The sequence below is a fragment of the Saccostrea echinata genome, unplaced genomic scaffold (assembly GCF_033153115.1).
Source record: "Saccostrea echinata isolate AGI-Se365-2 ecotype Australia unplaced genomic scaffold, CSIRO_AGI_Sech_v1 ptg000030l, whole genome shotgun sequence".
Classification (NCBI taxonomy): domain Eukaryota; kingdom Metazoa; phylum Mollusca; class Bivalvia; order Ostreida; family Ostreidae; genus Saccostrea; species Saccostrea echinata.
In genome coordinates, this window is record NW_026889779.1 from 20714881 (window position 1) to 20740000 (window position 25120).

Below are 25120 nucleotides of genomic sequence, written 5' to 3' on the forward strand. Positions count from 1 at the left end.
AAGAAACTGTTGGAATTACGATGGGCATTAATTGTGCTCCATTATTAGTTGACCTGACTTTATATTTCTATGAAGCAGAATTTATTCACAGACTTCTACGTGAGAAGAGGAAAACACTTGCTGTGGTCTTCAATTCGACATTCAGATATATCGGCGATGTTTTATCAATTAACAATAGTTTTTTCAATCATATGTCGACTCGATATATCCCAATGAACTTGAAATAAAAGACATCACAGAGTCTGCCACATCTGTTTCATATTTGGAAGTTTTACTAACTATAGACGATAAAGGCCAATAAACAACTACATATTGTAAAATGTATTAAAAACGAGATGACTTCATGCAGCTTTTCCATCGTCAACTTTCCTTATTTATGTAGTAATATTCAACTGCTTATAGTGTATATGTCTCCCAACTTATTCGCTACCCAAGAGGTTGCTCTGAAAACGAACAATTTTAAAGCAAGACATGCTACTCACTGATAAGTTGATGTTACAGATATTTCAACAACCTCGTTTTGAAGTCTGCATTTCTTTAATTTTATGGTCGTTATGACCTTGTTAGCAAATATAACCTATTATTGGGATGTATTTTGGCTGACTTGTTTCATACCATTTGTTAGGGCTCTGTTTTATACTGAATTCGACTACGGAATGTTCCATCTACCTGATCAAAAAATAGGGATCACGACGGGTGTGACCGGTCAACAGGGGATGCTTTCTCCTCCTAGGCACATGATCCCACCTCTGGAATTTCCAGGGGTCCCTGTTTTATGCCCCATTTACATTTTTGTATGCTTATAGATTTTTTTGAGATCAATCACTGTTCGTAATCTTCATCTTTTATATTATGACAAATGTCTACGAATTTTTTTATTGGTTCTCGTACTTCAATTATCGTTAGAAAATTACTCAATTTTGACCCTGCTCCGTGAACCCATTATTACTGTCTTAAATGTTTGATAATTTGATTAATATCAAGGTATATTCAGTTTATCAAACTCACGTTCTTTTAATTTATTTTTAAAATATGCGAATCAAATTTGGTTTTAATATGACGTTTAATAAAACAGAAAAACAATAAAACATAAAACTGACAAAATCTACGAATTTTTAATGGCCCTCGTACTTCAATTTTTCATGCATTTAAGAGATTATCAAAGAGTTCTGAGAATAGGTCTTAAGTATTGATAACGTACAAGATACATTCATCTTTTTTTATTTTCTCAATTTTAGCTCACCTCGACAAATTCCATATAAGCTTACGCTATGTCCCCGGCGTCTGCATTTAAGGAGCAAGTCCACTACTAAGTTTGTATAAACCTTTTCTTGACCAAACTTGCGTTGATGATGCATCATAGGGATGCAAGCTACCAAATATGCTATGAATGCTGGATTTGACCTATATTTTCTGGATGAGGTACCAGGATAACGTTATTTGGAGCAGTCCATTCTTAAATGCCCAAACACTGATCATTTCGACATTCAGATATATCGACGACGTTTTATCAATTAACAATAGTTATTTCCATTTAAATGTGGATTCGATATATCCCAATGAACTCGAAATAAAAAGACACCACAGATTCTGCCACATCTATTACATATTTTGATATTCTCCTTACTATAGACGACAAAGGCCAACTAACAACTAAATTGTATGACAACGAGATGACTTCAGCTTTTCAAAGTTAAATCGTCAACTCTCCTTATTTATGTAGTAATATTCACTAGTACCTGCATCTGGTATTTATGTCTTCCAGTTTATTCGCTACTCAAGAGCATGAGGCAGGCTACTGACATATAATTTGATGTTACAGGGATTTCAACAATATCATTTAAAGTCAGCATTTTGTAAATTTTATGGTCGTTATAATGACCTTGTTAGCAAATAAAAAATATCACTGGATCGTATTTTGGCTGACTTGTTTCATACCAATTGTTAGGCCTTAAATGTTTTTATATTGATTTTAACTACGGAATGTTCCATCTACCGGAACAATACAAAGGGCTTACGGCGGTGCGATCGGTCAAAAGGTGATGCTTACTCCTCCATGACATCTCACCTCTGGAATTTCCGGAGATCCGTGTTTTATGCCCTGTTCACAGATTTGTATTGTTTGTAGTTTTTATGAGATCGATCACTGTTCATTATCTTCACCTTTTTCACTGTAGCACTCTTATGTGGGGATCCTTTTTTTTAAATACATATTTTGAAATCTTTTAGGGGAGTAAACCTCTCTCTCTCTTTCTCTCTCTCTCTCAATTTGCTTATAGTTCCGGGTAAAGTGCAATGTCTCCATTACAACATGAGCGGAAGCATTATATTGGAATTTTCTCTTTACCAGTAGAATGATACTTATAATAGGATGATACTTATATGTATAGGATGATACTTATATGTATAAGATGATACTTATATGTATAGGATGATACTTATATGTATAAGATGATACTTATATGTATAAGATGATACTTATATGCTGATACGTGTTATTACTGGTAACAGTATCGTCTTTGTTTATAAGGCTCATTATTACAATTGTATTTTGGAAGAACTTGGTTTTAACTCTACGTCTGGAAATCCTACATATACCCACAGTTCACTTTCCAAAGAAGAAATTCTTCAACATCATATTTTTAATATACCAGTCAACCCAGGTGAGTTCGATCTACCCTACCTGTATTTGATTCCTAAACTTCATAAAAATCCTTACAAACAAAGATACATTGCTGTATCCAGCAAATGCTCTACCAATCCCTTATCTTTACTTACTTACTTACTTATCCTCTCCGTGCCCCGGAGGACGCATGGGGCCGTTATCTTATCTTTACTCCTTACAAAAATATTAACTGCTGTAAAGGAGAAACGTATTGTGCTACAGCTTATTCTAGAAGTGGTGTAAATCGGAGTGGATCCTCAAAAACTCGAAAACTTGAAAGAACTTTTAGAAACTTTAATATCACCAAATTTTTCAGAAGTTCACAACATCAAAACTTACGACTTTTCTACACTTCATACAACAATTCCTCATGATAAATTAAAATCTAGACTATTTAATATCATAGGGAACTGCTTCTTAAATAAAAAATCGGAAATTTTCACATCTTGTGATCGGTCATCAGCAAAATTATTCGTTAAAAACCCCTCTGATTGTACACACAAGTACTGTGAAGTTGATATTAAAGTTGATATTAAAGGGATGCTGGAATTCCTAATTGACAACGTTTATGTAGTCCTCGGAGACCAAGTTTTCCAACAAATTGTTGGAATACTAATGGGCACTAATTGTGCTCCTTTATTAGCTGACCTATTTTATATTCTTATGAAGCAGAATTTATTCAAAAACTTCTACACGAGAAGAGGAAAACACTGGCCTTCAGTTCAACATTCAGATATATCAGCGATGTTTTATCAATTAACAATAGTTATTTTCATTCGTTTGTCGACTCGAGATATCCCGGTGAACTTGACACCACAGAGTCTGCCACATCTGTTTCAAATTTTGATGTTTTACTGACTATAGGCGATGAAGGCCAATTAACAACTAAATTGTATGACAAACGAGATGACATTAGCTTTTCCATCGTCAACTTTCCTTATTTATGTAGTAATATTCCACTATCACCTGCTTATGGTGTTTTATTCGCTACTCAAGAGCTTGTTCTGGGTATGATCAATTTTTTTAAAGTGAGGCAGGCTACTCACTGATAAGTTGATGTAACAAGGATTTCAAGTCCCTCGTTTAAAGTCAGCATTTCGTAAATTTTATGGTCGTTATACAGACCTTCTAAGCACATATATCCTATCAATGGATCGTATTTTGGCTGACTTGTTTCAAACCAAATATTAGGCCTTTGTTTTTGTGCTGAATCGACTACCTGATCAATAAATAGGGCTCACGGCGGGTGTGACCGATCAACAGGGGATGCTTACTCCTCCTGGGCACCTGATCCCACCTCTGGAATTTCCAGGTGTCCGTGTTTTATACCCTCTTCACATATTTGTATTGTTTATAGATTTTTTGAGATCGTCACTGTTCGTTATCTTCACCTTTTACATTTATGCCGTTACTTTGTCTCTAAGTGCGGAAACATCTTAAATTTATGAGGAAGCATTGTCAATACATACAAATATTTCATCATATGCTGATACTATACTTCATTATATGCTGATACTTTGTCTTCATTTGCTGATATAATTCATTGTAAGGTGATGCTTTGTTTATTTTATGCTGATAATTCTTTATAATGTGATGATATTTCGGTATGATATGCTGTTAGTCTTAATATGGTGATATTATTAATTATATGGTGATATATTGACATTATATTGGTATTTGACATTATATGACAATGCTTAATATGCTGATATTATTAATTATATGGTGATATATTGACATTATATTGGTATTTGACATTATATGACAATGCTTAATATGCTGATATTATTAATTATGTGGTGATATATTGACATTATATTGGTATTTGACATTATATGACAATGCTTATTTTCAAAATTAATTTTATAATGTAATGATTATTTGTCACTTTCTGTTAAAAATTATCATATATTTTTGCATAACATTTAAAAGTTCCAGAAAGTAAGACATGGGCCATTTTAACATTATTCAAAAATATGTTGCATGCATACTGACGAATATTTTTGAAACGAAGAAATAATATATAATGAAGAGTAAGAGCATATATAATGAAAAGGTTAGGTTTATCATGTCGAAGTTTTGGTTTGTAATGTCAAAGTATCGGCTTGTAATGTCAAAGTATCGACTTGTAATGTCAAAGTATTGGTTTGCAATGTCAAAGTTTCGGCTTGTGATGTCAAAGTAGCGGCTTGTAATAACAACGTATCGCCTTGAAATGTCAAAGTATCGCCTTGTAATGTCAAAGTATCGCCTTGTAATGTCAAAGTATCGCCTTGTAATGTCAAAGCATCGCCTTGTAATGTCAAAGTTTCGCCTTGTAATGTCAAAGCATCGCCTTGTAATGTCAAAATATTTTAAAAATTATGGGATTTTTTTACTACCTTTCCTTCAATTTTGTTGCATATGCTTTAATTGGCCTGTTGGTGCACTCATTGACTGGAGTGTGATCAAATTTGAATTCACTCCTACAGAAAAGTCACATTTTGTACATAATTAGAAATTTTACCTGTTCTGAATTATTATTAAATGACAGAAGACTTTTTTCTGCTCAGTATTTGAGGAAGTGAAAGTAAGATGGTGACCAAATTAAATAAACTGCCACAATAAAGCTTTACTCGGTAAGACAGACAAAGGCCAAAGAAAATAATGGAATTATTTTTTATTACTGGATTCGAATTCAAAACTGGTTTGGTCCATTTTTTAAATTCCTTCCTGATTCATAAAATAAGGAACTTACAAATGTAAATAAAATTCAATCAATTTTAATATAGGTGGGCGAACAAGGAAAGCAAAATGCCTATGGTGCGACAAAAATTTAATATGAAGGTGAAAACTTAAATCTCATTAATAACAAATTTTCTTCGAAATTTCATCTAAGATTTAAGTAAACTTTATGTAAAATCTTCACAATTTTCAAAAAATCTCACAAAGATTGATATTATTTGTCTATGAAATAGCAAACACACCCTAAAGATGGCAACAAAGATCATTGTCTCATATCATAACACAATTTTTCCATATGAGAGGGTCTTCGCTCCATTTTTGTGAAAGTTTGTCCTCAAAGTATGCGTAAGACTATGATATTTCGATTAACAAAAGCAAGGAGCAATGACCCACTATACCTTAAGGTTAAAAACACACTTTTATAACACAGCATTCGTGCATTTCCGAAAAATTCTTAAGTTCAAGGGTCTTATAACAAACATGATTTTAAATGCCACCATTTATCAGGAGCTGTGTAGCATAGTGGTTATAGCGTGTCAGTTTCAGAGAAAATTCTGATACTGGGAATTTCTATTGCAAGAGTTCGAACTCCAAGAATATCACATTATTTTTTTTTTAATATTAAATAGAATAATTTTTGACGAAAAAATTTTCAACAGAAAATTTTGTTTTTTATCAAAATTTCACAAATTTCAATAATAAGAACTCTAAATACTTAATTTACAAATTGAATATGATTTTTATATATATATATATGAAGCTATAGGCATTCTGCACGGCTTGATCGCCCATCTTCTTTGATAATAAATCAATTAAATTTTAATTCAAAAATCTAGTTTGGTTCTGTCTTTCTAACATATATATAATTATATATATATATATATATATATATATATATATATATATATATATATATATATATATATATATATATATATATATATATATATATATATATATATATATATATATATATATATATATATATATGTTTGTGTGTGTGTGTGTGTGAGGGTGTGTGTGTGTGTGTACCAAATTTTACTGCAGTCAGAATTCAACATTACAAACTCAGGTTTTAAACGTATGAATCCAAACTCATATTTAGTTACCAGGCCCGTAGGAAGCAATTTCAGTTGGGGGGGGGGGGGGGCACAGCCATACATTTTTCAGTTGACAGTTGAGGGGGCACTACCAAAAATTTCCTGACAAGCGACTTCTGACAGGCCTAATAAAGAACAGAGGAGGGGGATCAAGTCCCCCCATAATTTTATCGATATATTCTATACAATGGAAACCAATGCTCGTTTTCTGATTTAGCCCTCATTAATACTGAATGTATAATGATATGACTTTTAAAAAAATAATTATTGTTAAAGAACACCTCTCTCTCTCTTTCACACACACACACACACACACATTGGATTATAACTAAAATTTCCTTTAAAAATTCTCGACCACAATGAGAATCAACATTTAACTAGTACGAAATGTTCTCGAACGAGCTATTAAGTATCATATTACCGGATGTAAACAGTCCAATCCATCTGATCTATTTGTAACTATTTAGTTATTAAACCATTAATTAATAACTTGCTTTGACATTGCATTACATGAAATTTGGTAAATGGCGCATTTGCGACTGGAATTAATAACATTTTTCTTAGTAGTGAATGTGGTATTTGCAGTACCCCCAAAATGTGAGTACAGATTAGTTAGAATACACTTAGCTGCAATAATGTAGCCCTCTCCGATTTTTTTTTAATCTGATATTTTTAGGAGAGGGCTCCAATTCCACTGCATCTTCGTAATGGTGCAAATATATTTTTTAGATACGGGCGACTGCAGGCAAAATAAATTATCTTTGCATTCAACTTACTTCCAACAAGACGGAATTTTTATTCACTATCAACATCATAGCCCTTTATACGCGAAAACCAAGTAAAATAAATCTGCGTGTTTACCAGTCGTTCTCTTCAGCAGTCATGACTATGAGGCGCCGTTTTGGTATTTACTGCCAAAAAGTGATATCACCTATTCGAATAAGTGATATCACCTATTCGAATAGGTGATATCACCTATTCGAATAGGTGATATCACTCATTCAAATTGAATAGGTGATATCACCTATTCGAATAGGTGATATCACCTATTCGAATAGGTGATATCACTTATTCGAATAGGTGATATCACTTATTCGAATAGGTGATATCACCTATTTGAAATGAATAGGTGATATCACCTATTCGAATAGGTGATATCACCTATTCGTGCTGAATAGGTGATATCACTTATTCGAATAAGTGATATCACCTATTCGAATAAGTGATATCACCTATTCAATTTGAATGAGTGATATCACCTATTCGAATAGGTGATATCACCTATTCGCATTTCTTACAACAACAAATAATGAATGCTCCCTTCCTCAAGATTATCTAGATTTTCATTGGAACCAAGCAAATTCGGGCTGCGTTAGGGTCTGTAATCTCGTCACGTGACTCGCGAGATTTTTCGATAATATTAACCTCCAGGTACCTCACACATGGAGATGTGTATTGGGTTATGCATGTTTATGGTTTACACAAAGCGTATAAGGAAAGTTTAAGCAGTTGTACAAAGCCGAAGGGTCCTCCGACTTACGATGGATAAATTGAGGGTCGTAAAAGCTTGGGTGCGAGCAAGTAGGAGGAGAATTTCGATGGAAGTACAGGTAAACAAGTCAGAGAATGTCACCTGCTTCTTGGCTCTTGGGTGAAATAGAAGTCTTATATTATACATTTGTATCTGATTAGAATAGTTTTGTTATCATCATTCCAACTAATTTATTAACAGATTTTTCTTGAATTCGAGGATAATGATGTTATTACCAGCTGATTAAGGAGGAGTAGTGTAAGTGTCAGATGGGTACGAACGTCATCTTGTGACAGCATCACCTTTGTTTGGGTAAATAATTTGTTCAGAATACGCTTCATTTATCAACAAAAATTTAGCTGTTGCATGTCAGTAGGTCTAGTTTTTTAAGTATTCAATGTTTGAAAGCACTTATCAGGTCCAGTACAATCTTTTGATTTAGCTATATATATAGCTTTATTAAGCTGTTCAGAATAGCTTAATTTAGCTATTTTATCACACTTTTTATGCCCCCGGATCAAAAGATCCCGGGGGTATATTGTTTTTGTCCTGTCTGTCTGTTTGTCTGTTTGTCTGTTTGTTTGTCTGTTTGTCTGTCTGTCTGTTGTCAACTTTAACCTTGCCCATAACTTTTGATTGGTTGGAGCTATGACTTTCATATTTCACATGTGTATTCCTTGTGACAAGACCTTTCTTTGGGTACCATCATATTTGACCTTTTGACCTTGACCTTGGAGTTTGACCCACTTTTGCAAAATTTTATGACACTTTAACCTTGGCCGTCACTTCTGAACAATTGGAGCTTGGGGTTTCAAACTTCACATGTGTATTCCTTGTGACAAGACCTTCCTTTGAATACCAATGACTTTGACCTTTTGACCTTGACCTTGGACTTTGACCTACATTTGAAAAACTTTAACCTTGGCCATAACTTTTGAACAGTTGGTGCTTAGGGTTTCAAACTTCACATGTGTATTCCTTGTGACAAGACCTTCCTCTGGATATCAACCACTTTGACCCTTTTGACCTTGACCTAGGAGTTTGACCTACTTTTGAAAAACTTTAACCTTGGCCATAACTTTTGAATGGTTGGTGCTAGGGCTTTCATACTTCACATATGTAATCCTTGTGACGAGATCTTCCTTTGGATACCAACCACTTTGACCTTGACATTTGACTTTTATTTAAAACACTTTAACCTTCACCATAACTTTTGAACAGTTGTATCTAGGTCTTTCAAATTTCACAGGTGTTTTCCTCGAGACAAGATCTTTCTTTGGGTATCAACATTTTTTATCTTTTGGCCTGGATTTTGACTTGCATTTGAGAAACTTTAACCTTCGACATAAGCTACCATACGGGGGCATAGTGTTTCACAAACACATCTTGTTCTTAAATGTATACTTTTCTCAGCATGCACAAAAAGTCGGACCTTGGTGCAGTGATGATACTCAACCTTGAACTCATCTGAAATTAATGCATTTAAAACTCACTCATTAAAATCTCCTTGCATACATGTGATAATTTTTAGGCCCAAATACTGTACAGCAGTCCTCAAAATACAGGAATTTGGGTGAAAATACTGTACATTGTTCATCAAAAAACTATACAAAACACTGTAAAAAATATCAATTGACCAAAAATCAATGTAAAAGGTTCATTTTTTAAGCTCTTCTGAGCCAAAGGCCCAAAGAGCTAATGCTATGGCCATTTGTGCGGTGTGCGTAAACTTTTTAGAATATGGGCCATAACTCAAGAACCCTTTGGCCAATTATTGTCAAATTTGTCACAGGGTATCCTTGGGCCAAGGGCTTCCGTTTATACTAAAACTAGGGTTGTGACCCTTAAACAAGGGGAGATAATTAGGAAAATAGAAACAAAAGAGACTTTGTACTCAAAGTTCTAAAAGTTTTTGGGCTACATATGCAATTGATACAGTTACTTCTTCAATGAATTTATAAAGGAGGCCAATTATGGTCAACAAGATAATTGATTAATTCAGTACATTCAATGAGAAGCAATCATACTTATCCATGCCTCAATGCACACAAGGTAGTGGACAGTTACTCAAATAATAGAAATTTATCTTTTGCTTAAAAGTAATCAAAAGTTGCAAAGTTGGAGCTATCTTTGATTTTGCTTGTTGTTTCAATAGCCCATAGCACATATATGAATAGTCAAATACATGCAACTTTTTGTCTATTTCTTACCAAAATAATTTTTGTGAAAAACTGCATATAAATAGCTAAATCAAGCTATTTTGAATAGCTTAATAAAGCTAAATAGCTATTTCAAGCTATATAGCTAAATTAAGAGATTGTACTAGACCTGCTTATTTCCCAATCCCAACGATAAAACTTTCTTTATATATTCTGCAAATTCTCTCTGCATTTATCATTGAACAAAATTCATATGACTGCAATTATGACCATATTCTTCAGTTTAGAGAGCATGTTATAGAGGATATTTTGGTTAAAGTTTTGGTCTGTTTCATGCAGTGTTTGAAATATTCTTTCATTTTACACAATTGTATACATTAAGATTTATTTTATAGCTAAAGTACAAGAGAACTGCAGCATCTAAGACTACATGTACATCGACTTTGAATAATCTACCCGGTATGTCCTCAAAAAGGCAACTCAAATACAGGTATGAAATTGATGTCACAAAATAAGTTTTTGGACTTACATTTACTCTTATAATTCATATACATATAAAGCATATAAAAAATAGAAATAGAAAAGAATTAAAGGTTCATCAGGTGACAGCTCAATCATGTATGGAATATTATTAGGCCAAATAAAAAAATATGTGTGGTTCCCATTACCTGACCGTCCCTATTTTAGATCCCCGACCCTAAACTTTTTCGGCAATATTCATATTTATTTTCCAGAATTTTCCGCAATTTCCGTCATCCACTTCGGTATTAGTTTTAGTTCCAGCAATGGCGGCCTCCATGCAAAAATCGTTTCAACACGTAGTGCAAGTGTTTGATGGTGTTAAATCTAAAGCAAGCTAGCATGGCCTGGCAGTATACCTTTTTCCAGCGCCATGTTTTTTTGTTTGTTTGTTTTTTGGTTGCCAAAATTAAATAAATATGCCCGAGAGTGGCGAGATTCAGTTAGTTGCTCTGTTTACAGCTGGTTTATAACAAGTGCATGCTGATTAGCCCCTTTATTATTTAATGCACACAAAGGTGTGAAGTCAGGATAGGAAATCACTTCTCGCTTGAAAGCACACAGACAGCTGGCCAGGTAACGTTTTTTGGAGTTAGGGGGAAGATAACATGAGAAAACATTTATTTGATTGCATTGATTACACAAGAATTAACCCAATGTGTAAGATAGATTAACTTGTAAACTATTAAATAATTTATATCAGGATCATTTCTTTTAAACCAAAAGTAGAAAAAAAACAGTTCATGAGGAAAAGTGAAAAAGAAGACTGCTGATTTTACATGAATAAAGTCAACTTGCAAAACACCAATATATATGAGAAATGAGCTTGGAAGTATGAAGTCTTCAATGAGGCAAAAAGGTTTCATGAAAGGATTTAAAATTTTAATAATATTAAATATTTGTAATTCTGACAAATTTGAATGATTCTATGTCATCTTGCATAGGTGATTTATTTTGTTTTAAACATTACTGTACAAAGTGTAGGTGTCACATTCTTTTCCTCTGACAGCTCTTAGCAGAACTCTTATGTCCGTTTTCTAGTTTATAGTTCAGAATTTATTATTAAGTAAAATAAGAACTGTTCTGGATAAAAGTAATTAATTAATTTCATTTATAAACACTGATTTTAAAAAAAGGATGTTCACCTTGGACTTTATTTTTTACAAAAAGAAAAGATTGTGTTTTCATTATTTTTGATTTAAAAATATTTGTTTCATATTCATAACTAGGGTGCCCCCTGCCAATGTTGACTAGTATATTTAATGCCACATAGAAATGCCACTTATTTTCTCCTTCACTCTGTTCATCCACAAATAAAACATTTCTTTTCTGAACCATAGTTGGAAAAGACTGAATTCAAAATAAACAAAACATTTATTAGTTATGAGTTATATACTCAGCTCTTCACAAAATATTTCTCTTTTTTCGCATTCCATAATGTACAATTTTAGATTTTATATACCTGTATAAAGACTTCCGCAGCAGATTCTGATAGAGAAATCATGATCTATATTGAAGATTTAATGTATAATGCTTAAGATATCCATTAATTTTACTTATAATATACAATTCTAAAATTAATATAAAAACAAGGATAGCACATATCATCTTCGTAAACACTTAACATTCTAAAAAAAAGAAAATATAATATCCAAATAACAGTTAAATAATTCAATTTGCTCATGCTGATTTTCTTCAAACATTGTATTTTCTAGATGAGTATGAACTCGAATGAATAGAATCAGCAAACAACATTTTAAATACCCAAGACATTTTATTCACACATTAAAGCACATATCTAATCCATATGCTTAAGAGAAAACATATCTAACACTCTACACATAAAATAGTTCACTTATGCTAACGAAAAGAAATAGGTATTATTTAGAAAAATTTAGAAAATCATTCTGTACAAAAAAAAAAAAAAAAAATCCCTACCTACCCTATTTTTTGGAGGTGTAACTGGAACCACACATATTTTTTTGTTTGGCCTTAATGCTGAGTTTCCAAATGCAAAATTAAGGGTATTCGATATATTCCATACAAGTTGTCAATCATTTATTAGTGATTTATACAGAGGTTCATTTGCATATAAATGTTGATAACATTGTTTTACTGTCTTTATTAACTTGTAATACTAAATTTTATAAATTGACAAATTCATTCTTTTTAGAAAGTGCATATAATTTGGAAAAGAGACCATCAATCCACTGGGGGGTATCGCAAGAAAGCAATGATTATAGAATATTGTAAGGCTGGAAGAGTTATAGTACAACAGGCAGGCAAGTAATGGTACTTTTCGCCCCAGTTTTATTTTTCTCATTCTGCCCTCCTTACAAGTAGGTGAATTTAAAACGGGACAAATTCGAAGAAGGCAGCATATATCTTTTAAACACAAATGTGTCTGATCAAATTTGAAAAGGGCAAAATTGTTTTCAAGGGTGAAAGAGTGAATATTTTAAAAATTAGAATGGGGTGAAAATATCCAATAATACAGGTTATATGTATTAACACAGTACATATGCATTTCTCTTTTCTTTATAATGAAAATAATTTGTTCTGTAAAAGGACAAATTTTGTTCTGATTTGTATTAAATAAATAAATATGTGCCAGATTTATTATTTTGCAGGCACCTAAGTTACCATCAGTTGTGTGTCAAGCTGTGCAAAAATTCTATGTCATGTTACAGAATCTTTCTTAAATACAGGTATATGTCTGCTCAGCTGGCAATCTTAGGACATCACTGGATGGTTTTGTTTAAAAAGATTACAGAGTTAAAGGACTTATCGCATGTTTCTAAATTATTTGAAATTAAAAGCGTATTACGTTCCTTATGACCACAATTTATAAATTCTGTGTTTTTACTGTGGATAAATCGCGGTAATTAACCAATTATTGACTCAAATGAAAACCCCTGAATTAAAAATCTAAGTTAATTAGATAGCGATCACGTGACCCTGTGACGTCAAAGGCGACAATGGCTGATCAGCTCTTCATTAATCTTACTAAAATATACGCGATACAACCTGAATTTTCTGCGTTGTGGAGACCAAATCACTTATTTTATCGATATAAATTAAATATTCAATCTTATATGTTAGAATTGTCAGCAAGAAAAAATCTGAAAAATCTGTTAACTTTGTAAAAATAGCAGCGACGATAGCGAGGGAGACGCAGCGAAGACGAAGAAACTCGCCATAACAATGCAATTTGATTTGTCATCTTATCACATGTATTAACTTATTTGATTCACAAATTAAACATTATATAACTTTGTTATTCTTCGTTTTGTATATAACATTAATTTATGCAAGTCTTCATATGTTTTTTAAAGGATGGCGATCTTGAAAAATAATTTCCCGATCTCGAAACATTGCTGTAATTAGAGCTACAGGTTCTAAATGTTTTGAATAAAAAACGAAAATATCTTAAAAGCCTTATACCTTAGGCAAATTAATGTTCGATAGTAATTGAAAAGCATATAAGGAATTAATTTTTTCAGCATTTTTCGTAATTAAGCTGCATTTGTTGTTGATAACTCCGTAAATAGTGTGCATATTCTCATCTCCCTATCACCGAATTGTCGCCTATGACGTCAGAGCAGTATTTCGGCGAAATCCGACTGAAATATGCATATTGCCGTATTTGAATTTCAACTCTCCATATCTCTTAAAATATGCTTTCAACAACGTTTATTGTATTCAGTATTTTAATAAATAAGGTTATAGATAATATTTTTCATAAAATTACGATTTTTGAAAGATCATGCGATAAGTGCCAGATTTATTATTTTGCAGGCACCTAAGTTACCATCAGTTGTGTGTCAAGCTGTGCAAAAATTCTATGTCATGTTACAGAATCTTTCTTAAATACAGGTATATGTCTGCTCATCTGGCAATCTTAGGACATCACTGGATGGTTTTGTTTAAAAAGATTACAGAGTTAACACACACTTCCAGCATGAAGACCAGCCAGTTGCCTCACCTGTCCTGACATTGTTAAAGGTAAATGGTCCTTTCAGAAAAGGATCTGACAATGCAAAGGCTTGCTAATCAATTAAAGATTTCTATTTACTAATAGGTAATTAATTTGAATTTCTGTAGCTTAAAAATTTAATGATATGAATTAAAAAAAAATATTTTAATCAAAATTATTTTTATTTCAGTACTTTGTGACAGTGAAAAGACATGGCTTTAAATTACTGTATCAGAGATCAATCCAGGTTATAAATCTGAGGAAAACAATAAAGCATCCACTTCGAGCTACTTATATCACTGCCTTAATAAGATGTCTGCATGTGTAACTAACAAAGGACAGTGACCAGTTGTAGCTATGATATCAGAGGGCATCCTGAAAAACACTCATCACTAAGAATAGAAAACTTCAAATGACTTTTGTATCAATCCTTTTGAATTTCATCTGGCTTGGAATTTCAGTAGCCTTTAGCATCCTTCAAGCATTTCAATAAGTACATGTACCAATTTGCAGGCATAAAATGTTTGAAACAGATTGCTTGTCCCAAATAAAAAAAAATAATTTCTCTGCCAATTAACAGTGTCATAAGCAGTTGATTGATATCACAGTTCCACTGGCATAGTATTTGTGGTTGAATGGTGCCATTTTTAAGAAAACTTTTCACAAAAACCTGGAAAACATCAGATGGAATAAAGGAGCATCTACAAGAAAAACAGTTAACACTTTCTTGAATATTAACAATGATATATCATGCCCATTTACATCCTTTATATAAACTAATTAACCTAATCATAGAGAATTATGTACAAATTTGTCCTTTTGTGTTTTTATAGTGTATTAAATTGATTTTACTAATTTATAAATATTTATGTTTTTCACAGTCATTAACATTTACAAATAGAAGTACATATAACATATAAATATTACATGTTTAGTAGGATAACGTGAAATTGTTATACCACAAAAACCATCGCTGACCTTGCCTCGGTCAGCAACGGTTTTTAAGTGGTAAGAATTTTACATCACCCAAAATAAACAGGTAATATTTTTCTCGTCATAAAATGCATTTTAAAGAAAACATCAAGGTGAAACGAATGTGCAAACATTCTGCACAGTTAACATTTTTTATTACTGTATACTGTTACCCGTAGTCATGCATTTTCAACCATTGGGATGTAATGTTTGGCATACAGTAAGGTAATAGTACTTGTTAACAAATGTTTTTTAAGCCAATCAAATTTGACTATTTAACATGAAAGTGTATCATAACAAATTTATCTAGCATAATGGTGCTGTAAGTAACCATGGAATGTGAGCTTGTGTGAACTTGATCCTGAATTATTAAGTTTTGAATATTGTAAAATAGAATTGTACAGCCTAAACTTTAACTTGTACCTGATTTAAATGGAGTTCTGTCATTAACAACTTGGAAGTTGGAAGTTGTCACACTCTCCATGAGTATAATAACGGGGGGATCTGCTTCATTTGGAGATACATGGATAACACATTCACTCAAAGCACTGTCCCTTTTTCAGTACCTTGTGCAGCCCTGTAATATATAATGACAAATGGAGAAAAATGCCTATTTCAAGAAAAAAAGTCTGTCGCATAATTGTAGGAGTATTGGCAAGGGGGGGGGGGGGATCATGAAACTTGGCGGTTAATACAGTTTGTATGTGTAAATGAAAAAATGCCTTCTTCTTTGTAGAATAAAAAATGATTATTTTTTGAGTGTGTGTGACCATTTTTATTTCCGAATAGACAGGGTAGCTTATAGCCTACAGAATGAGCTGACCATTTTTATTTATTGTAGTAATTAAATTGAAAAAAAAGAATGTGTTTTCTACAAAGATCATATGTTATAGACGTGGTATTCAACTTTGTATTCCCATGGTCGATGCATTTGGGTACATCTATTTTTTTATTTGCTTTCAATGACATCGCATTCAATATCCCAAACTCATGTATACCTGTCCAATACTCCAAATTATACCACGTACTGTAAGCTAAGTCAATGCTTTAAATTTATGAAACCAATCTGTAGGTAAGCGTACCTTTTGAATACAGACGATTTTAGCATAAAAACGATTTAATTTTCCCTTTTTGCTTAAGTATGTTGGCTAATCTTGGCCCCCCTCGGAATAGCTTGTGCTTACGTTATGTAATGAAAAAATAAAGCAATTAAACGCTATTTACCTCCATCTATCAATCCACTTTCTCCTCTTCTTTGCAACAATCGGGGATCAAAACAAACTACAAGTTTAATAATTCCACTGCGATGCTTACAACTTAAGTAATCCATTGTCTCCAAGAACGCTCAGGTACCCGGGAGTTATAAAACGAAAGTGAAAGTCAACGAGACTTACAAACCCTTTGAATTTTCCTATAGTATACATGATAGATAAGTGTAATAAATATAGTTTGTGAGCAAAACAAACAACAAATTCTACTGGAGTGCTTAAAACTAAATGCGAAGCTGTAATCCATTGTCTGCAAGAATGGTAAGTTATAAAACGAAAGTGAAAGTAAATGAGAATTAAAGGCTATAGTCTTGGGAGCAGTTGTTATTTCAAAAATAATTTGAATAGGTGATATCACCTATTCGAATTAGTGATATCACCTATTCAAAATGATTAAGTGATATCACCTATTCGAATGAATGATATCACCTATTCGAATAGGTGATATCACCTATTTGATTTGAATAGGTGATATCACCTATTCGAATAAGTGATATCACTTATTCAAAAGGAATAAGTGATATCACCTATTTGAATGGGTGATATCACCTATTCGAATTGGTGATATCACCTATTCGAATAAGTGATATCACCTATTCGAATAGGTGATATCACCAATTCAAATCAAATAGGTGATATCACCTATTCGAAAAGGTGATATCACTTATTCGAATAGGTGATATCACCTATTCGAATAGGTGATATCACCTATTCAGAAGCTGAATAGGTGATATCACTTATTCGAATAGGTGATATCACCAATTGAATAGGTGATATCACCTATTCGAATAGGTGATATCACTTTTTGGCAGTAAATACCAAAACGGCGCCTCATACATGACAGTTCTCGCATGATGTACTGAGACTTGCGCTTGAAATTTAGAATCACTTGATAAAGTAAATGTCGGTGATGATAAATGTTTATGTTGTATGATATCACTAAATATCGATAAATAAAAGCATTCCATGGGATATTTTTTCATTAACAGTGATATTTATGCTTAAAATAAGGGAAATCCTATACGATCCGCTCCCCTAGATCCCGAATTCTCATTGGTTGTCCCAAAATAAAATCGGTCAAGGTCAGTAAACATGGCGGATAAATTTAAGTTGTGATGTTGACATACACGAAAAATAACCGATATACCGATTGTTCTGTATATTTTAGGAATGACTCTAATTCTTGGCCAAATTATTCGAGTATAACCTGGTTTGGGTCAGTTTACGCTTTATAATCCGCGAAGCGGATTATAAAACAGCGTAAACTGACCCAAACCAGGTTATGCTCGAATAATTTGGCCAAGAATTAGAGTCATTCCTTATAACTTAATTTTAAAATCATTAAATAACTATGGGTGTAAAATTTCGTTACTTTTTATTAGTTCTAATTTGCCGCTCAATAATACAACCGTAGTAACGGAAGTGATGGGAAGCGAGGGGAGGTAAAAACTGATACATAGGCCTAGCAGCCATGTTGTTTGGTTACATGTGGTAAGATCGAATTATCGTTTGAAATTAAAGGTACATTTATTAAATCTGGAATTTTCCATCAATCCCGAGGACTGGAAATGAGAGGATTGTATGGATACAGATGATTCAGCTGGTTGTCAAGGGGGTGTGTCCCCATACCAAACCAGGTTATACAGAAATAATTTGTGTTCCTTTTTGGATATTAACCAATCAGAGGCTAGAATACAAACAAAATTAAATTATATGAACATACGCCGCATCGTCGCAAACCACGGCCAAAATGTATGATCCTCTCCCATGAGCTATATGCGGACTCCGACCGTGGCTTGAGATGACGCATACGCCGATGACGTCACGTAAACAGACGTAAACGGATGAGCTACAGGGAATTTAATAATAAAAACTCATCCTAGTATTTTGTAATATTGTCATTGAACTGACTACTTTAAGCAGACGTCTTGCACTAGAATTGAACGATACAAATTTTGTATTTTGAGTAGTTTAATCAAGTTATTTAGCTATTTCATACTATTATATCGTAGCCAAGTAAAGAGATGGTGCTGGACCTGTAATTAAAATATATATACATTTTTTAAAAATTATTTTTAACAATATCTTTCTGTAAAAAAAACAGTTTGATGCTAATTTATTCACTCTTGATAAATTACCTAATTACAGTGTATGTTATTCTATTATATGATTATCAGCCATTAGACATGCCTATATACATGTACCTGACGAAGCATTTTCCGCAGTATAGATTGCATGTTATTATTCTCATTTTTTTTTTTTGTTGCCTTTAAGTGTTTAGTTTCTGAAGATAAAAAAATTTCAATGCAAATGAAATGAATGTAATAGAGGGGGAAACTGCAATGTATTCAATATGACAGTTGTTCTGACTAGAATATTTTGTACCTATACAATCAAAGAAATTTCGTAAACACTCATTTATCGAACATGGGATGGTAATGTAAATAGTATGGCATGTAAAACGTTGCAGTATTCGATCTTTTCCATTTGTATTGCTTAATTTTCCATTTGTATTCTAAAATTTGCTATTTGAATTCTAAAATTTTCCGTTTGAATTGTGTTCTATATTTTCAATTTGTCTTGTAAAATTTCATTTCTATTGTATACTTCTTTAATTTGTATTCTATATTTTCCATTTGCATTTAGTATAATTTCTTACTTGTATGTGATAATTTTTCATTTGTATTGTATCCGAAGGATTTTTTATTTGTATCGTTACGAAAGATTTCATTGGTCAAGTTTTAGTCTGTTAGTCTGTATCGTGTTGATTTCGGGTGCGTAACACAAACTGGGCTCCTATTTGTGTGTATGTTCCTAAGGGGGGGGGGGGAGCTGGCAAATTTGATCAAATCAGATTATTTCTTTTCATGCTCTCGCAGGAGAGAATATTTATTTCCAAAATGACCAGGGACAAGCAGAAGGAGAAGAAGAAAATCTGCCCAAACCCGGGATGTTAGGTACCACCAGTTAAGGTCAAGTTATTTATAATTTCCCATTAAACATTTCTGAGGACAGATTATTTATTTGCCGTCTGCCAGTGCTCCCTTTTCAGAATCAAATGGCCGTTCGGTGTCCCCTAGCATACACACATATACATGTAGGAGACCAGTTTGGTTTGAACACCCAAAACATCTTGCTACTTTTCAACACGATACAGGCTTTAAAACTTGACTTATGAAATCTTTCTCAACGAAACGAATAAACGATCCCTCGAATACAATACAAATGATTTTTAGCTCTACTTGTCAGAGACCAGAAGAGCTTATGCGATAGTAAGGTTTCCGTCTTCTGTCTAACAGTCTGTCCGTCTGTCTGTAAACAATCTTTCAAAATGTGGCTCCTCCTACAGTTTTGGTCTGATATCAATATAACTTGGCACACAAGTAGAATACACTAGTCTAGTATACATGATTCTATTTATCGGTTTTTGGTTCCGATGAACGGTGTTGCCATGGTTACTAAAAATAGAAATAGCTGTGAAATACTTTCAAAACACTACTCCTCCTACAATTTTGGTATGATTTCAGTATAACTTGGCACACAAGTAGACTGCACTAATATACATATAAATTCTGTGTATCATTTCAATGAACGGTGTTGCCAAAAATAGAAAATTTGGTGAAATACTTTTAAATCACTACTCTTCCTATAGTTTGGTCTGATTTTAATATAACTTGGCATGCAAGTAGACTACACCGAGATACATAATTGTCTTTATCGTTTTTTTTTATTTTGATGAAATGACCCCCACTCAACAAGAAAAAAAAATGTTTTTATGAAACTACTTTGAAAATATATGTATTTAAAAAAAATTCTTAAAGAGTGACATATAAAATAATATATAACATATCAATTTTATTATTTGACTTTAAAAAAAAACGCATTTAAGTGTAACATTGAGATTTTGTTTCTGATGTCGTATATATTTACTGTAATTTTTATTAACTTACAGATTACATGGATTCAATATGTGGGGAAACGCTTACAATAAGTGGCCTTCCGTCCATTCGTCTAGAACTGACCAGGTACAGCAGGTATAAAAATAATATGGACTGTACCCTCACAGTGAAAAATACTCCCTCCTCTACCACCACCACCAAGAATCGGATCATGATTGTATTCAGAAAGCTGGATATCAAGGACTCCAAATTTTATGGCTGTGATCCAGATGGTGATCAATTGTACATATATGATGGACCTTCCACTTCGTCATTCAAAGTATCAGGTATAAGTGACTTTTATAGGAATATGTTTTGCATTCAATATTTTTATGCCCCAGGATCAAAAGATCCCGGGGGTATATTGTTTTTGTCCTGTTTGTCTGTTTATATGTTTGTCTGTTGTCAACTTTAACCATGCCCATAACTTTTGATTGGTTGGAGTTATGACTTTTATATTTCACATATGTATTTGTTGTGACAAGACCTTTCTTTGGGTACCATCATATTTGACCTTTTGACCTTGACCTTGGAGTTTGACCCACTTTTGCAAAATTTTATGAGACTTTAACCTTGGCCATAACTTTTGAACAGTTGGTGCTTGGGGTTTCAAACTTCACATGTGTATTCTTTGTGACAAGGCCTTCCTTTAGATACCAACAACTTTGACCTTTTGACCTTGACCTTGGCGTTTGACCTACTTTTGAAAAACTTTAACCTTGGCCATAACTTTTGAACAGTTCGTGCTTGGGGTTTCAAACTTCACATGTGTATTCCTTGTGACAAGACCTTCCTCAGATATCAACCACTTTGACCCTTTGACCTTGACCTAGGAGTTTGACCTACTTTTGAAAAACTTTAACCTTGGCCATAACTTTTGAATGGTTGGAGCTAGGGCTTTCATACTTCACATATGTAATCCTTGTGACAAGACCTTCCCTTGGATACCAATCACTTTGACCTTTTGACCTTGACCTAGGAGTTTGATCTACTTTTGAAAAGCTTTAACCTTGACCATAACTTTTGAATGGTTGATGCTAGGGCTTTCATACTTCACATATATAATCCTTATGACATCAGCTTCCTTTGGATACCAACCACTTTGACCTTGACATAGGAGTTTGACCTTCTTTTGAAAAACTTTAACCTTCCCCATAACTTTTGAATGGTTGGTGCTAGGGCTTTCATACCTCACATATGTAATCCTTGTGACAAGACCTTCCTTTGGATACCAACAATTTTGACCTTGACCTTGAAGTTTTACTTACTTTTAAAAAACTTTAACCTTCGCCATAACTTTTGAACAGTTGCAGCTAGGGCTTTAAAATTTCACAGGTATATACCTTGAGACAAGACCTTTCTTTGGGTACCAACATTTTTTTTATCTTTTGGCCTGGATTTTGACTTGCATTTGAGAAACTTTAACGTTCGCCCTAAGCTGCCATACGGGGGCATCAGTGTTCCACAAACATATCTTGTTAATTCTGTTTTCATATTTTTTTTTAGTTTATGTTTGAATTTTCATTTAGATACTCTTACATTTTCCTACTATTCATGATCAATTATGAAGATTTTTTTTTTTAAAATATCATTTATTTTTTGGAAGAATTTTTCTGAAGCCTGTAAATGGAGAGAGAGAGAGAGAGAGAGAGAGAGAGAGAGAGAGAGAGAGAGAGCAAAATAAAGAATATACACAGTACCAAATGTATCATACTTGACATACATACATGTATTATACACTGTGCCATTGCTGTGGAAATTAAATTAAAACTTAAGGATCGAATCAAACAAGGATTTAATATGATTATGTATAACTAGAGAACCATGATAACTGTGAAATCACAATTTTTCATTGGATTTAAATTTCGCTGTTTTCGTGGAATGAATCGCTCCACAAATTCATATCCCCACAAAAATGTTTTAATTTCTTACGACGTGAAATTTTCTCAACTTATGAAAATTTGACACCTCGAAAATAGTGATTTTACAGTAAATTAAAGAATTACTTGTAACTAGACCCAAAGCAGTTAATAAATGAAATTGAAATAAAGATAAATATTTTAACAAAAATTGACATCAAAAAGAAATACACCTTATGTACACATTATGTAACTACTTTCTAAGAGAAAAAATGACAGTAAACATACCTATCCTAATATAAATGTTGGTTTCAATTTTGTTAAAGCCAGCATCTAAAAGCATTTCAAGAACATGGCCGTAGGAACCGGGGTGCACGGGACCCCAACTGAAAATGTATGGTTGTCCCCCCCCCCCCCCCAAAAAAAAAAACTAAACAAACAAACAAACTGAAATTGCTTCCTACGGGTCTGAAGAAATTGCATCAGATGCATCTTCAAGAGTGTTCTAGATCTATTTAATTTCAGTGGGACAGTTCCATTGCTACTAAAGTAATAACATTGCTTATTCTACATTTTATTTTAATACTTAGGCTTATTATAAGATGCCAAAAGAAAAGAAATTGTCACTATATATACATGTACATGGATTTATACATGCCCAAATAAAATTATCAGTTCAATTGACAAAGTTCATCTTGATTTGCTGTTTTATTGCATAAGAGATCAAGACAGATTATTACAGAATTTCTACTCTTTTACAGGCCTGGCTAAAAGTTACTGTGGGGAGAACAAGCCTATAGGGGCGTACATGTCCAGTGGGGATTCATTGACATTTAGATTTGTATCTAACTCATTGGTTGCTGACGATGGGTTCAAACTCCTTTTAACACCATTCCATTCAGGTAAATTTATTGTATATCAAGGGCATCGCAAAGGGGGTGGCAGTGGCAGCAAAATAATGAAATCAGAACCTGCTCATTTCAAATTTTCTAAGCGCAATTTTGACATTTAAATCACAAACTGTGTCAAAGTTAAAATAATGACAAAGTAACCCGGGTTGTACCCATCTTTATGGAGGTGATGGTGGAGGAGATAGGGGCGGGTCTGTAGCTCAATGGAATGGACGACCATAGTGTGTGGTCCTCCATCCCCATCTTTCTTTTTTCTTTATATTAGACCAATGAGCTACAGACCTGCTTCTGAAAATGGGGGGGGGGGGGGGGGGGGGGCGCTTGTGGGCTTGTAAAAGAAATCAATTCTAGCAATAATGCATGAAATGTATAAATAATGAATCCCCCCCCCCCAAAAGCATGTTTTTCCAATGGCTTTGGTGGTTATACTTTAGAAATAAAACTTTTATTTGGAGTAAAAAATGCTTTTAAAGGAATGCGGCTTTGTTTTCCTGTTTTCTTTCAAATGATGCTAAAAATTAATGGTGAAAAAAAACGAATATTAAGATGTAGGTCAAAAACTGATTTTTATGTTAAATCAGTTCGAACCCCATCCCCCATTCCATGTTAATTCGCCTTCCTAATGCCCAATACCTTCCAGTTAATTTTATTGAATTAATTAATTAGTTTTGATATAATTGCTGAACATTTAAGGTACTTTTATCACCAGGTGCTTGCTATGACTCAGAGTACCGATGTGTCCGAGGACAGTGTATAGCCGGAGGTAACAAATGTGATGGTTACCAACAGTGTGGTGATTATACAGATGAGTGTGAGGTCACCAAGACGACAACCTGGATAGCTGGTGTTGTCATTGGCGTCATCGCTGTTGTGGTTTTGATTGGTGTCGCAGTCTTCTGTCTCAGAAAGCACTTCCAAAATCGACAAAATTCTAGAGATGCTAACAAGGTAAATTACACCAGTGCTTATATTGCATTTTCTCACAAAGCGTATGCCTTTTTAGAAAAATTGAAAAAAAATTACCACAAATAAAATTATGCATTTAAAAAATATGTGTAGCAGGGTGTCCAAGGTACAAGAATAAAGATTATATGCAGATTGAAAAAATAATTTACTTGAACATACATTTCAAGTACATCCATCCCCCTTTTTCGCAAAGATAGGCATTGAAAATTAGGGCTTAGCCCCACCATTTGGCCTCAAAACTTTTTTGTTAGTTTAGCCCCCCCCCCCCCTTTCAATTTGCTTCCGAAGCCTATGACATGTATGTTTATTAAATGCAAGATTATATCTCTGTGCTTTGTAAAAATGATATTTCTAATATTTATATGCAACTCTGGTTAAACTACTGATGCCTTTTTTTAGTACACAGCACCCCCACAACAAACCTCAACCTCAACACCTTACTACCAACAGCCAGGGACAGCTCCTGGATACTACCCACAACCTACAGCTCCACCTCTACAGGTTTACTCCCCTCAGGATGCGACCTACCCCT

The 25120-nt window shown here is 33.4% G+C and overlaps 1 protein-coding gene across 1 annotated transcript in view; it reads left to right on the forward strand.

The window, feature by feature from the left end:
- Window positions 1-6985: 6985 nt before the first annotated feature.
- LOC133197504 (uncharacterized) overlaps window positions 6986-25120 on the forward strand; it is a 19588-nt gene continuing 1453 nt past the window's right edge. Inside the window, exons 1-5 of the mRNA XM_061333580.1 lie at window positions 6986-7086; window positions 20867-21139; window positions 23473-23613; window positions 24332-24570; window positions 24988-25120. The exon at window positions 24988-25120 is cut by the window's right edge and continues 1453 nt beyond it. Coding sequence (XP_061189564.1) covers window positions 7014-7086; window positions 20867-21139; window positions 23473-23613; window positions 24332-24570; window positions 24988-25120 — 859 coding nt within the window. The 5' untranslated portion in view covers window positions 6986-7013. The remainder of the gene's footprint in view (window positions 7087-20866; window positions 21140-23472; window positions 23614-24331; window positions 24571-24987) is intronic.